The 15,595-nt window shown below is 44.1% G+C and overlaps 1 protein-coding gene and 1 pseudogene across 1 annotated transcript; both read left to right on the plus strand.

Moving 5' to 3' along the window:
• The first annotated feature begins 9,227 nt into the window (after positions 1-9,227).
• On the plus strand, positions 9,228-10,169 carry LOC105756114 (olfactory receptor 1361-like). The gene has a single exon (XM_012554614.2). The coding sequence runs from the start codon at positions 9,228-9,230 to the stop codon at positions 10,167-10,169; it is 942 nt and encodes a 313-aa protein (XP_012410068.2).
• A 2,248-nt stretch (positions 10,170-12,417) lies between these two features.
• Positions 12,418-13,344, plus strand: LOC105756115 (olfactory receptor 1F1-like; annotated as a pseudogene).
• The last annotated feature ends 2,251 nt before the right edge of the window (positions 13,345-15,595 follow it).

Here is a 15,595-nt window from a genome sequence, read left to right on the forward strand (position 1 = left end):
TGTCTTACCTTTGGCTGAAGGGTGAACATCAGGAGTGACTTCATTACTGAGCTAAAAGGGTGTACGGGGGCTATACTCTGGGAGTTTCTTCAGTCTCTGTCAGACTGGTAAGCCTGGTGTTTTTTTGTGAGTTAGAATTTTCTTTTACATTTTTCTCCAGCTCTGTCCGGGACCCTCTGTTGTGATCCCTGCAGAACAGTTCTGACCTAGGAATTAACTAATATTCTTTGTCATCACTGTTGGGTCCAAAAGGACTAGGAAGTAGGTGGGACAATTACTTTCTGCTTATCTCTAAAGAGGCTCTCAAGCAGTCTGGTCCCAGCGGCCATGGAGGCTCCTGTAAATGTCCGCTCTGTGATTGCCCCAAACATCCTTACCGCACACAGGGCCAAGGCCATGAACCTCTTGTCTTCACTCACTCAGGACTTGTCTTTATTTCCAACACATTCTCATCTTTAGAATACATTGGAGCACTGTCCACTCCATAGCGACAGCACCCACTTCTCCCAGGTTGTTGTTGTTATATTGTTAGATGCTGTCGAGTTAGTTCTGACTCATAGCAGCCCTATGTGCAACAAAAGGAAACACTGCCTGGTCCTGTGCTATCCTCACAATCGTTGCTATGTTTGAACCCATTGTTGCAGCCATGTTTCAGTCCTTCTAAGGTATTCTGGCTGTACTTGTTGCAAGACAGATTTATTTGTTCTTCTGATTCTATTTCTGGAAAGTTTTGCTCCATAGTCTCTTTGTCTACTCTTTCGTCAAAACCAATTTAGCTTTATGGTAAGTTTTGACATCCAGGAATGTACAAACCCTCCAGACTTGTTCGTCCATTACATTTCCATGTTAGAATCAGCTTGTCAATTTATACAAAAATAGCACCTGGAATTTTGATTGGGATTTTTCTATAGACCAACTGGAGTGATTTGACATCATTACAATATTGAATCTTGCAATTCATGAACATGCTATATTCCTCCATTTATTAAGGTCTTTTATTTTTTTTCTATTACCACAACAGTGTTTTATATTTTACTCAGATAGGTTTTGCACCTTTCTGTAGAATTTTTCCAGGCATTTGATGTTTTGGATGGTAGAGTAAATTATGTTTGAATATAATTTTCTATTTTTTACAGATCTATAAAAACACAATTGATTTTTGTATATTGATCTTGGATTCAGTGACCTTGGAAATTCACTTATCATTTCTAATCTATAGCTGTTTCTACACATTTAGGCATGTTATCTGTGAATAATGGCAGTATTTAATTAACTATTTAATGATTTTTGATCCTTATTTATATCTGTTAATTAATTTTCTTGCCTTATTGCCCTATCTAGGACTCCCAGTAAAATGTTAAGTAGAAGTGTGGTAGAGGATATGCTTACTTAGTTCTAGAATTCAGGGGGAGAAGCTATCTAAACTCTACCATTATTTATGATATTTATTAATTAAAAAATAGTTACCATTTATCAGTTACTATTGCTATGTAAAAAAATCCCCAAATTTAGCGTCATGGAACAACTATTTTATTATGCGTGTGGATTCTGTGGGTCAGGAATTCAATGGGCAACAGCAGGTTTAACTCGCATCTGTCAAGTCTGGGGCTCAGCTGGGACAGTTGAAGGCTGGGGGCGGCTAGAGGGCTGGGGGCCAGATGCATCTGGAGGTCCCTTTACTCTTGTGGACTGAAGGGAATGAGCTGAGCTCGGCTGGGATTGCCTGGAGGCTTAGGGAGTGAATAGTATTGCTGGTTTATTCAGTTATCCAGCAGAACTAAACCCTTCACCTGAAAATCTGACTAAGGCCGGGAACCGGTGAAACACATCCCAGGATTCAGAGGTGCAGGTGCTAGCAACCACGCTACGGGGTGGTTGGAATGACCTGTCAATCAGCTGCAGATCAATTAAATGGACAGCAATATAGTGGCTCGTTGGTCTATGGGTATGGTTCTCGCTTTTGGTGTGAAAGGTCCTGGATTCAAATCCCGGACGAGCCCTGGATGTCCTCCCTTTGGAGAGATATTTTCACCTTTTCAGCCGAAGATGGAAGACCCATGAGGTGGAAGGTTCCAGCTGGCACAGCCTTTGGGGAACCCCGGTGTCGGGAGACTGGGGTCCTGGGCCCGGAAAGGCTATTTAGAATAAGGAAATATGTAAGTCACGCTCCTTGGTTGCTTGTTGCCCAAGTCGTGTAATTCTTGTGTGGGCTCCAGAGGTTCGCCTGTCAGGTCGCGAGGAGCCCTACTCTTAACTTCAAATCGCGTTTTAAGCCGAAAGCGGAGAGCGAGGCGGCCTGGGCTTCCGCGGGCGGAACTTAAGTGGACGCTCCTGGCTAGTCTGGATTCGAGGAAATTCCCCTGAGTCGGGGGAACGGCGGGGAGGGGAAAGATTGGGTACCGCAGGGCGTGGGACAGGTTCATGCGTATCTGCCGGATTCTTGGGGATCGGATCACGCTTGGACACGCGGAAGGACAGACCAACAGCCGAGCTTGCAGTGAACCTGACTCCGACTGCTGGACCCCTGGAGTCTGGACCGCTGAACAAGACCCCTGCTGTCCCGCGGGCCGCGTCCTCCACCCTCCACACGACCTGGGGGGCGGGAGCAGCTGTCCTCAAATGGCACCCCGCTGGACAGAGGGCATCGCTGACCGCCCTCCCCCAGTACCGGGACTACTGTGGCCTGACTTGCTTCCTCCGGGGCCCGCAGCTCCCGCCACTGGCTTTGCTGGCGCACCTGAGGGCACAGCTGACGGTGCCCGCCTGGTTCACTCCTGGGGCAGGTGACGCCTAACCTCAGCCACGTAGGTTCGAGACCCCAGTTCGGGTATTCGTTTTCTTGGTTTTGGTATTGCTGGGAGAGAGGGGGAGCGGAGCCGAGGGAAGCGGGCGGGAGTAGGGCGGGAGGGACCGGCGTATTTTAAGCACCCACTGAGTACCCCAGTATGGGTGCGACCTTTCCGAAGAGGGAGTGCCCCAGTGATTTCGTCTCCAAGGCCCTCGATGCAGCCGCTGCCCTGCCTTTGGAGGTCAGTCGGCCTCTCTGGGCCGGGAGTTCCCCGGGGCTTTTGTCCCCAGCGCGCTCGCGGCTGCGACAAAGTGACCGAAGTGCAGGCCTCCATGGCACTGAGACCCACAGATGACGCGAGGCCATCGCCATTCCTGGGCGGGCTTGTGGTTGTCCCAGCGCGGAGTGGAGGTGACGGCCCAGGAGGGCGAGTCCGGATCTGGGGCGCAGCGGCTGCCGCCCACTTTGTGTGGCTGGGGGCGGGGAGGGGGCGCTGGGCTCCCTCTGGCGTCTGATCTCCTTTCTGGGAGTCTGAGATCCCCGGTATCCTTCACGCGATGGCCGGCTTTGGCCCGCCCACTCCAGCACACAGCTGGCCATAGAGACAAGCTTTAGTATTTAACCTGAGTGGCTTTTTGGTCTGGGGTATGACTTTTCGCTTAGGGTGCGAGAGGTCCTGGATTCATATCCGGCACTAGCGCTTTGTTTTCCTCAGTCACTTCCCTTCCTTTTTTCTCCTGTGGATGCTGTTCAGAGATCTACGGTCCCCCGAGACCTGAGCTCTGGACATTGAAACTGACGCTGTGGAAGGTGATCTTTACATGACCAAACAAACAAACAAACAAACAAACAAAAAAAACACCACACTCCTCGCTGTCCAGTCGACTCTGACTCACAGCGACCCTATAGGACAGAGTAGAACTGCCCCACAGGGTTTCCAAGGAGCAGTTGGTGGATTCAAACTGCTAACCTTTTGGTTAGCAGCTATAGCTCTTAACCACTGTGCCACCAGCGCTCCAATATAGAACAGGCAGCATAACTGTAATTGCAAACACTTCAGATGCTAAGATTATCAGGCAAAGATTATAACACAACCAGGCGCTCTTTGGACACCCTATAGCGCAGTTCTACACTGTCCTATAGGGTGGCTATGAGTTGGAAACCACTCGATGGCAACAGGTTTGGTTTTTTTTTTTAATCCTTATTATACAAGTCCCTGGGTGGCACAAATTGTTTTGCTCAACTACTAACCCACCCAAGGGCACCACGGAAGAAAGGCCTAGTGATCTGCTTCCTTAAAGATTACAGCCAAGAACATTCTATGGAGCAGCTGTACGCTGTAACACATGAAGTTGCCATTAGTCTGATTCTACTGGAAGGCAATGGGTTATCCTTATTATAGGTCCCTGGTGGTGCAAATGGTTTGCACTGGATTGCTAACTAAAGTTTGGAAGTTTGGCGCTGCAGAGGAAAAGCCTGGCAATCTGCTTCTGTAAAGATTACAGCCAAGAAATCCCCATGAAGCAGCACTACTCGCTAACACACGGGGCCACCATGAGTTGAAATATAGTCCACGGTAATATTTTTTAATCTTTATTACTTCTAAATAAATGGAAGACAAAAATGCAAATACCTTCCCGAACAGGAACCATGTAAAATGCTCTAGAGGATTAAGAAAGAATCAAACAGCACTCTTAGAAATGCTGGCAAAAGTGAAGAGGAGAGGGGGCTCCGGTGGGTGGGTTGCCAGGCGCAGCCCTCCCTGGGAGGAAGCAGGTGACAAGCTCCTGGCTGCGGGGAGGAGCATCAAAGGGACAGGACCAGCTCAGCCCAGAGCTCACGTGACTCAGGGATCGGGACTCCCTCGGACCCGAGGACAGATAGACGATAGCCCATGCGAACCCACGAGACTGCGCTGGGGCATCTCGGATTCGCCCCTGGGTGTGGCCGCTGCTGCCAGGTAGGCCTGGTTCCTGTGGCCCTCCAATTAAGGCAAAGTAGCTTTAAATTTCTCTCTCTGTTTTTATAATATTACTATTGATTCACAGATTTTAATTTATTTGATACATCATAGTCACTTAAAGTTGTTATTTTTTTTGATGCTCAAATCGTTCCACATTTGGCCAGTGGGATAACGTTTTGAAGCTGGCACCTGTATTCCTTAAAAGCAAACAAAAAAACAACTCTGTTTATTTACAACGCTATTTTCAAAATGTTCAAACCTAAGAGAAGTTGAAAGAATAGTACATTAAACAATATACAGAGGTGGTGATTCATTCAATCTTTTTCTGCCCCAAGCTGCAATCAGCCATTTCTCTAAGGCATCCCATTTCATTTCATTAGGGATTGGTATTTAGAAGCCAAGATCTTGGTTCTAAGGGAGCTCATTGATATTGGGCTATCATTTGCTTACAGGTTTTTTTACTTCACCTTAACTTTTAAAACACCTTAGTATTTTCTCTCTTGATCTTAAGTGCTTCTTTCTTCTCCAGTCCTTTTCTTTACCCTGCTGATGGTGTGACTCTAGTGGTTCGTGATAACTAGACTCCTTGTTCATGAGCGTCCCTTCCCATTTCCATTCTTCACATCTGTTCGGGAAACTCCTCCCCTACTTCTTTCAGTCCTGGTGATAATGTCCATCCCTAGATACCCCATCTGCCATGGAGTGGGTTTATGACCCAGGCTAACTGGAATACCCCACTCTCCCATCAAGAATGGTTGGTTCATCTTGGGAACATGAGCCAAGTCAGGCTGATAATTTTCCTGGAGTTAATAAATAAACATTGGTAGAGAAAGAAATTCAGAGTCACTGGGTAGTGCAAATAGTTAACGCACTTGGCTGCTAACCAAAGGGTTTGTTTGAATCCACCCAGAATTATCTCAGAAGAAAGTCTTGACAATCTACTTCGCATAGAAAGTAGGTTGTCAGGTCTTTGAAAACCCTATGGACTACAGTTCTACTCTGACACACATAGGGTCACCATGAGTCAGAATCAATTTGAAGGCAACTGGTTTATGGGGGCAGTGGTGGTTCAGTGGTAGAATTCTTTTCTTCCATGCAGGACACCTGAGTTCTATGTGCCTTGGAATTGCTACTCTGGGAGAATGTGAGTTTGGAGAACTCATGGCCATCTTGCCTGCCACTTGGAGAGAGACAGTATGCAGAATGAAGTTGAACAGATATAAACAGAGTTGAGAAATACAAATTCCTGATGCCATTATTAGAGCCCTGGTGGTGCAGTGGTTAAGAGCTCAGCTGCTAACCAAAAGTTTGGGAGTTTGAATCCACCAGCTGCTACTTGGAAACCCATGGGGCAGTTCTACTCTGTCATACAGGGTTGCTATGAGTTGGAATCGACTTGAGGGCAACAAGTCTTCCCCGCCGCCGCCCAATGGATGCTGTTATTTGGGTACTTGAATCTAGCCCTACCTGAAACACACAGGCTTTGCAAGCAGATATCATGGACTTTGGAATTATATCAATTAACAGATTCCATTTCTATTTAAGCTAATATGGATTGTTTTCTATCACTTGAAAACAAATGTCATTACTAATTCAGTAACTATTCCCCTCTAATCTTTTCTAATTAGCTTTGGGGTGGGGTGTTCCTCCCTGTGAGGAAGAATGAATAAAACTTGACGTCTGTTAGCATGTGTTTGATGGATACATGAGGGTTCATTGTTCTGTAAGTTTCTTATCTTGAGTTACTGTGTGTTTGTGAATGCTATTTATTAAGACATCACAGTCAGCATGAGGAACACATTGTTTATAAATAACTCCAAGTGGAAGATAAGTTAGAGGAACTTTCTGGTGTCCAGAGGACAATTTTTCAGGGATGCAACTACTACATCTAACTCAGGGTGCATGGTATTTACGCGTAATTCTTTAACATTATCAACCCAGGAAAATAAACTTTACAGTGTATAAGGTCAAATGCTTTATGTACACATTAAAGCCAGATATTGTCTTCAGAACAACTATAGAGGAAAATTCTTGAATTGTGATACCTGCTGAACTCAGGAATTCTCTGTTCCTCATTGATGCCCTAATTCTACCAGTTTATAAGCGTTCATCAAGGGTTCCTATTTCTACCTCATTTACTCAAACACTAAAATGCTGAAGAGAAGACTTGTCATCTAGTCCCTTATAAAAATGAGTATTGAGATACAAAGACAAGCATGTGACACTGTTTTCAAATGATATTTATCCAAAGTGCAGGTGATTGAGCAGAGAGTGAAGACTGTAAATATCATTTAATATATCTTTAATCTTCACCTAGTGGACATGGTCCTAACCCAGTACTTTGATGAGGTTAGGGCTCATGGGGTGCTTAACATAAACTACCTCATTTAGTCGTCACAACTCTACAAGGTGAATATTATTTCTTCACTCTACAGATGGTGAAATTTTGTGATTCAGTGAGGACAGGTCACTTAATTTGCACATGTTATCAGGCAGGATGAATTCCTGGAGAAGGATATTACGCTTGGTAGAGAAAAGGATCAGTGAAAAAGAAAGAAACCCTCAACGAGATGATTGATACAGTGGCTACAATAAACCAAATCAAATCAGTTGCTATCGAGTCAATTCTGACTCATAGTGACCTTATAAGACAGAGAAGAACTGCCCCATAGGGTTCCCAAGGAGCTGCTGGTGGATTCAAACTGCTGACTTTTTGGTTAGAGCCAAGTTCTTAACCACTGGTGGGCTCAAAAATACCTACTATTGTGAGGATGGTGCCTGACTGGGCAACGTTTCATTCTGCTATACATAAGGTCACTATGAGTTGGAGCCAACTTGATGGCACCTAACAACAACAACTGAGGTCACACAACTGGTGAAGCTGAATCTGGGAATTGAGAACAGGTCTCTGTGAATCCACAGATACTCTTAATCCCTATACAGCTCCATGTATATTTCCCAACAGTGATACCATCCAAGGTTGGGGAGGTATAAAGTATAGGATTGTGAGTTCTCTTTAGCAGAAGGGTTGTTGCTAGTGATTACCCCCAGGATTGCATCATTTCCAGTGCTGCCAAATCCTGCAACAGGAATTACATAACTTGGACGACAGGTCTTTATCATCAGTGTTGGATGGAAAGAGTCCAAGGAGAAGGGACAATTACTTTCTGCTTGTCTCTAATGAGGCTCTCAGGGAATATGGCCCCAGTGGCCATGGAGGCTCCTGTAAAGGGATCACTCTGTTATTCCTCCAAACATCCTTCCTGCACCAAAGGCTGAGGCCATGCACTGCAACTCCTCGTTTATGCATACTCAGCTTGCAATCCCCAGTGACAAGTCCTTACTCTTCTGACCAAAAACCTCTGTCCAGCTCTGAAGAAGTGAAGTGAGCCTGGGACTCCTGGTGACAGTGAGGACTGCAATTCTTCTCAGGTAAGAGTCACACCACTCACCAATAACTTCTTGTTGTGGTTGAAAGCCTTAGAGAGGGGTTCCTCACTAAGTGTTTTAAGTGAAGCCACAGTTCTAAACTCATCAGCAGTTCCTTGAGATCACCCAGGAATGACCAGTACCTGTCCTGCCTGTTCTTGAGTCCCTGGACTGTGGGCATCACTAATTGGCTGAGTTTCTGCCTATACCCTTGGGTCATTTTCATTTTAATTTTTCCAGTTGGACTTAGGCAGCTTAGTGGACACAGCCAAGAAGGTTTGACTCTGACTTCTGTAAAGTCTCTGTAAGCATAAGCCCAGAAAGAAGCAACAGCAGCAGCAATATTATCATTATCACTTTTGAAGCAGTGATTGATGGTTGGCTGATATAATTCTCTGAGCACATGTGTTAGGAATGTGTACCATGTCCAGATTAAAAAGGATGAAACTGAAACTCAGAGAAGTTAAATATTTCCTCTAAGGCAACATCATCAATAATGTTGATGAATCAGTTGGCTATATTAAATACTTAGTACATATTAGTCCCTATGGTAACTATTGTACAACATTATTGATGATATTGATGACATCAGTTACCTATATTAAATACTTATTACATGTCAGTCTCTAAGGTAACCCATTGCACATATATACGTGTTGTCCAGTACTCAGTACAAGTCTTGAAGTCTCTATTATTATTTTATATTTACAGTGTTTTAAAACATTTCCTTTTAAAAAATTCATGGTAATGGTAGAAAGTTCAGACAGTAGAAAAGGATGTACAGACAAAATCACTGTCACAATCTTTTGAGCATCCTTCCAGAGGTACTATGTATACATAACTGTTTGTTTTGATTTTGCTAATGAAGAAATGGAGGCTCAGAGAGGTTGAGTATCTGGCTGAAACCCCCAGGGAGCAAAATCCTGATGACTTACCTATGTCACACAGAGACTTCCCATTGTGATCTTCTTAATAGTCCCTTTTCAACTATGTGTTTCCAGGTTTTGAAATTTAACCTGTCTTATCTGCCTCTGGACTCAGGTCTCCATGTCCATGAGTGGGGCAAACCAGTCAAGTGTCTCTGAGTTCCTCCTCCTGGAGTTCTCCACGCAGCCCCAGCAGCAGCAGCTCCTCTTCATGCTCTTCCTAAACATGTACCTGGCCACAGTCCTGGGAAACCTGCTCATCATCCTGGCCATTAGCACAGACTCCTGCCTGCACACCCCCATGTACTTCTTCCTCAGCAACCTGTCCTTCATGGACGTCTGCTTCACCTCCACCACTGCCCCCAAGGTGCTGGCCAACCACATACTCAGGAGTCAGACCATCTCTTTCCCTGGGTGTCTCACACAGATGTATTTTTTCATTCTGTTTGGGGACATGGACAATTTCCTCCTGGCTGTGATGTCCTATGATCAGTTTGTTGCTGTGTGCCACCCCTTACACTACACAACAAAGATGACCCATCAGCTCTGTGCCCTGCTGGTTGCTGGGTCGTGGGTCATTGCCAGTCTGAATGCTCTGTTGCATACCCTGCTGAAGGCTCGACTCTCATTTTGTGCGGACAACATGATTCCCCACTTCTTCTGTGATCTGACTCCTCTCCTGAAACTCTCCTGCTCTGACACACATCTCAATGAGATGATGATTCATACTGAGGTGGCCCTGATAACGATCACTAGATTTGTTTGCATCTTGGTTTCCTACCTTTGCATCACCTGTGCTGTCCTGGGAATCCCATCCACAAAGGGAACATGGAAAGCCTTTTCCACCTGTGGCTCCCACCTGGCTGTGGTTTCCCTGTTCTATGGCACGATCTTTGCTGTGTATTTGAGCTCTTCATCCTCCCACTCAGCTGAGAAAGACATTGCAGCTGCTGTGATGTATACAGTTGTGTCCCCCATGCTGAACCCTTTCATCTACAGCCTGAGGAACAAGGACTTGGAAGGGGCCCTAAGAAAAGTGATTGGCAGGAAGTTTTCTACCTGATTAAAGCATCAATGCTGAATCTCATTCTTAAGCAAAGTTCTTTTTCACCAGTTTGGTGTAAGATAGCAGCTGTTTTGTCAAAGCCAGTCTGGAAACAAATATATTACTAGGGGCACATAGAAGGCCATCATTACTTGTTACTCGTTTATTAGTAGACTGGGATTTACCTGTAACCCTGCTACGTATGTCAAGTAATGAGACTTCTTTTTGATTACTAACTTTTTAATTATTTTATACCCAAGGTTTTCCTGTTTAGATGGTCTGTTTGGAAAGACACACGTGTCATGGATTGAATTGTGTCCCCCAGTAATATGTCAGTTGGCTAGGCCATGATTCCCAGTATCGTGTGATTGTCTACTCTTTTGTCATCTGATGTGATTTTCCTGTGTGTTGTAAATCTTACCTCTACGATGTTAATGAGACAGGATTATTGGCAGTTATGTTAATGAGGCAGGACTCACTCTACAAGATTAGATTGTGTCTTAAGCCAATCTCTTTTGAGATAGAAAAGAGAGAAGTGAGCAGAGAGACATGGGGACCTCATACCACCAAGAAAGCAGTGCCAGGAGCAGAGCTTCATCCTTTGTACCTGGGGTTCCTGCGAGGAGTAACTCCTAGACCAAAGGAAGAATGAGGACAAAGACCTTCCCCCAGAGCTGACAGAGAGATAAAGTCTTCCCCTGGAGCTCATGCCCTAAATTTGGACTTCTAGCCTCCTAGACTGTGAGAAAATACTCTTTGTTAAAGCCATCTGCTTGTGATATTTCTGTTATAGCTGCACTAGGTAACTAAAACACACACTACAAGTATTTTTGAATATTAGAATCACCTGGAAAGTTTTGCAAACATCCTGTCGTCCAGTCCCCAGTACTGACCAAATAAATCAGAATCTCTGGGGTGGGCCAGACACTGATAGTTTAAGTAAATTCTCAGGTGATTCTAATGTGTAGTCAGGGTCCAGAATCACTGGTCTACCTCACACTCCTTTGTATGTCCTCTGTGATGGTCAATCATAAGATTGTGTCTGAAAAGCCCTCACAAATTAGTTTTGAGACTGAGGCAAAAGAACAGCAAATTGAAATTTGAGGACTTAAGTGGGTAATTACATTTCAGATGAGAAGCGGAGGCCCTAGTGGGCACTGTGGCCCAGAACACCAAGAGGTGAAGAAACACAGAATCTTGGAAACTCTTCATGACCATATGTCTTGGTTTCCTGACTTTGAGGGGTGGGTTCAGTTGGAGTCATGTCTTCGTTATCATGAAAAAAGAATCAATATTTTCTATTTCCTCTGTCCAGACCAACTTCCCTTGTTTTCTTCTCAGGCTGACAAACTTCTCCCCCACTCCATATCTTCAAAAACCAAGTCAAAGGTCACCTCCTCCTCCATGCAGCCTCTCAGAATTTTGTTTGGGATTTGTCTCCATCAAAATGGCTCCATGTCTAATATTTTCAAGTTTTGACCCAAAAGTTACGTCTAAATCTTAGGTAATCTTTGTCATCATTGTTTGGTCTAAAGGGGCCAAAATCATATGGGACAATTACTCTCTTCTTATCTCTAATGAGGTTCTCAGGGAATCTGTTCCCAGTGGCCATGGAGATGCCTGTAAATGCGTGCTGTGATTCCCCTAAACATCCTTCCTGCAGAGAGAACTAAGACTATAAACCCCTGCTCCCCACTTGCTCAGGACCCTCCTATATTTGGAAGACTTTCCAATCCTCAGAATAAAGAGAAGCATTGACCAGTTATGCAGAGGTGAAGAACACATGATAGCTACAGAATCAACCTCCCTCAGTAAGATTACAGCAGAGGAGACATCAATTTTTTTTACTAAGACATGAAGTTCTTCCAGATCCACGCAGCAATAGTAGGCGTCCCACATCCATCAGCTAGAACTTAGAATAAACCCAGTAACAATCAGCTGTTTCTCTTGTCTCTTTAGGCATGACTAAGGACTTGGAGGTGGAAACTGGGAAATATAAGCAGAGAGAAAGAGTCAGAGTTGGGCTGAAGTACATGCGTGTGTGTTTTTTCAAAGTTAAATATACAAAATAAGTGCCAGTGATTCCAGCAGGAATAGCATCAGGATTGAGTGTTGGAAACTGAGTGTACAATTTGGCTGCCTGATTCTGTCTTAACAACACTATTAACTAATTTGCAAATGTGGCTCAACCTGGAACTTGATTTGTCATATCGTAACCATTTGTGTCTAGGTTTCTGAATTTGCTGTTGTGCATTAACCTGGTTTTATGCCCATTAGCAGGGCAAACCAGTCCAGTGTCTCTGAGTTCCTCCTCCCGGGGCTCTCCAGGCAGCCCCAGCAGCAGCAGCTCCTTTTCCTGCTCATCCTGAGCATGTACCTGGCCACGGTCCTGGGAAACCAGCTCATCATCCTGGCCATCAGTGCAGACTCCCATCTGCACACTCCCATGTACTTCTTCCTCAGCAGCCTGTCCTTTGTGAACATCTGCATCTCCTCCACCATCTTCCACAAGATGCTGGCCAACCACACAGTCAGGAGTCAGACCGTGTCCTTCCCCAGGTGTCTCACACAAATGTACTTTCTCTTTAAGTTTGCTGACATGGACAGTTTCCTCCTGGGTATAATTTCCTATGACTGATTTGTTGCTGAGTGCCACCCCTTACACTATACAACAAAGACGACTCATCAGCTCTGTGCCCTGGTGGTTATTGGGTCACTGGTCATTGCTGTCTGAATGCTCTGTTACACACCCTGCTGATGACTCACCATTCGTCTGTGCAGACAACACCATCCCCCATTTCTTCTGTGATCTGACTCCTCTCCTGAGACTCCTGCTCTGATGAACATCTCAGTGAGATGATGATTCTTACTGAGAGGTCCCTGATAATGATCACCCATTTGCTTGCACCTGGTTTCCTATATTTGCATCATCTCTGCTGTTCTGAAAGTCCCATCCACAAAGGGAAAATGGAAAGCCTTCTCCACCTATGGATCCCACTGGCTGTGGTTTCCCTCTTCTATGGCAGCTCATCTACGCACTTCATCCTCCCACTCAGCTGAGTAAGACACCATAGCTACTGTGATGTGCTCAGTGGTGACTCCCATGCTGAACTCTTTCCTCTGTAGTCTGAGGAACAAGCACATGAAAGGGGATCTAAGAAAAATAATAGGCTGGAAGACATGTTCTAACTGATGAAAGAATCATGGACTGTCAGTCCCAGGTATAGAAATCTTTGCCAGCTCACCATAATGTAACAATCTATTTGCCAGTGTCTGTAAGGAACTTAGACTAAATATTCACAATAGGTACCTATCAATGGACTCTGACTAAGCTACAACCATGGCCCCTCAAATAGGTAATGATATTTGTTTTTAATTACTATACTATAAAATATTTTGCATAAAGGTTAGCCTTTTCCTTTCTAAGTGGTCAATCTGAAAAGCTCCAGCTAACAAATTTTTTTGTTACCTAGAAACCCTCCTAGGACATCACAGTCTAATGTGGGGACTATCAATAGGGGTGAAAATTCTCTGTGGAACTCTCTGCTGGCCAAAGTGTTCTTGGGCTAAGCCCAGTCCTTTGTCCATAATTCACATTCCTGTGCCTCACACAGAATCCTAAGAACATGTCATCCTTTTTAGTGTCACAACATCCAATTTAACTGTTTTTCATGTGAGAGTATATTTAGCATGAGGTATGCCTTTTTTCTTAGGAGTCCCTTGGTGGTGCAGATAGGTTAGGTGCTCGACTACTAGCTGAAAGATTGGTAGTTTGAATCAACTTGGATGTGCCTTGGAAGACTAAGCCTGGCCACCTGCTTCTGAAAGTTCACAGCCTTGAAAACCCTATGGAGCAGTTCTACTCTGCACACGTGGGGTTGCCATGAGTTGGAATAGACTCAATGGCAAATAAGAACAATAACAACAACGACTTTTTTCTTTCTAAAAAACAGGTGAACATTTGTAATTCCATCTCTCCAGGCACTACTGAAAATGAGTAGAAACAGTCTTCCTTGTAGGCATATGGATATTATCCTATCACTGACAACGTTGTACTTCAAGATAGATCTTGAAATGAGGCAGTCTACTTCTGAAAAGAATTAGCAGTGAAACCTTTATGAATAGCAGCAAAACATTGTCTTTTACAGTACCGGAAGATGAGCCCCCCAGGTTGGAAGGCACTCAAAAGACAACTGTGGAAGAGCTACCTCCTCAAAGTAGAGTCGACCTTAATGACATGGATGGAGTCAAGCTTTTGGGACCTTCAATTGCAGAATGGCACAACTCAAAATGAGAAGAAACAGCTGCAAATATCCATTAATAATCAGGACGTGGAATGTACAAAGTATGAACCTAGGAAAATTGGAAATTGTCAAAAATGAAATGGAGCACATAAACATCGATATCCTAGGCATTAGTGAGCTGAAATGGACTGTTATTGACCATTCTGAATTGGACAATCATATGGTCTACTATGCCAGGAATGACAACTTGAAGAGGAATGTCTTTGCAGTCATCAACAAAAAGAACATTTCAAGATTTATCCTTGAAGTATAATCGATGCCTTTGATTTACAGTGTTGGTGAAGAATATTGAATATACCATGGACTGCCAAAAGGATGAAAAAAATCTGTCTTGGAAATACTGCCAGAATGCTCCTTAGAAGCAAGGATGTCGATACTCAATGACAACTAAGAACAATAACAACAATGTCTTTTTTCTTTCTAAGAAATATATGAACATTTGTTATTCCATCTGTCCAGGATGACTTGCCTGTCCTTTCTTCATGACCCTTCAACATCCAAGTCAGTGTCATCTCCTTTGTGAATTTTTTGCTGATTCCTCTTGCTGAGACTGGCATTCCCTCTTCTAGGTTCCCACAAAAAAAAACAAAAAAACTATACTTTGACTTATTGTTCATGTGACACTGTCTAGTTCACTACTGCTGTTTCCTCTCTTGTTTCCCTAGAGACTTTGAGATGATTGGAACTCACACAAAATGTTTACTTTGGTTGCTATTATGGATTGAATTGTGTCCCCCCAAAATATATGTTGTAAATCCTAAGCCCCTATACTGTGGATAGAATCCCATTTGGAAATAGGATTTTGTTTGTTATGTTAATAAGACCATATCAGTACAGGGTGTATTTTAAGCCAATTACCTTTGAGAAATAAAAAGAGCAAATTAGGCACAGAGAAGGAAGCACAAATGGAGGGGAATATACATAGCACATGAAGATCACCAAGGACCCAAGGAACAGAAGTTAAAGAGATAAGGATCTTCCCCTAGAGCCAACAGAAAGAGAAAGCCCTCCTCTAGAGCCAGTGCTCTGAATTCGGACTTCTAGCCTCCTAAACTGTGAGAAAATAAATTCCTGCTTGTGAAAGCCACCCACTTGCGGTATTTCTGTTATAGCAGCACTAGATAGCTAAGACATGGATTG

Source organism: Trichechus manatus, unplaced genomic scaffold, assembly GCF_000243295.1.
Source record: "Trichechus manatus latirostris isolate Lorelei unplaced genomic scaffold, TriManLat1.0 scaffold00024, whole genome shotgun sequence".
Lineage (NCBI taxonomy): Eukaryota > Metazoa > Chordata > Mammalia > Sirenia > Trichechidae > Trichechus > Trichechus manatus.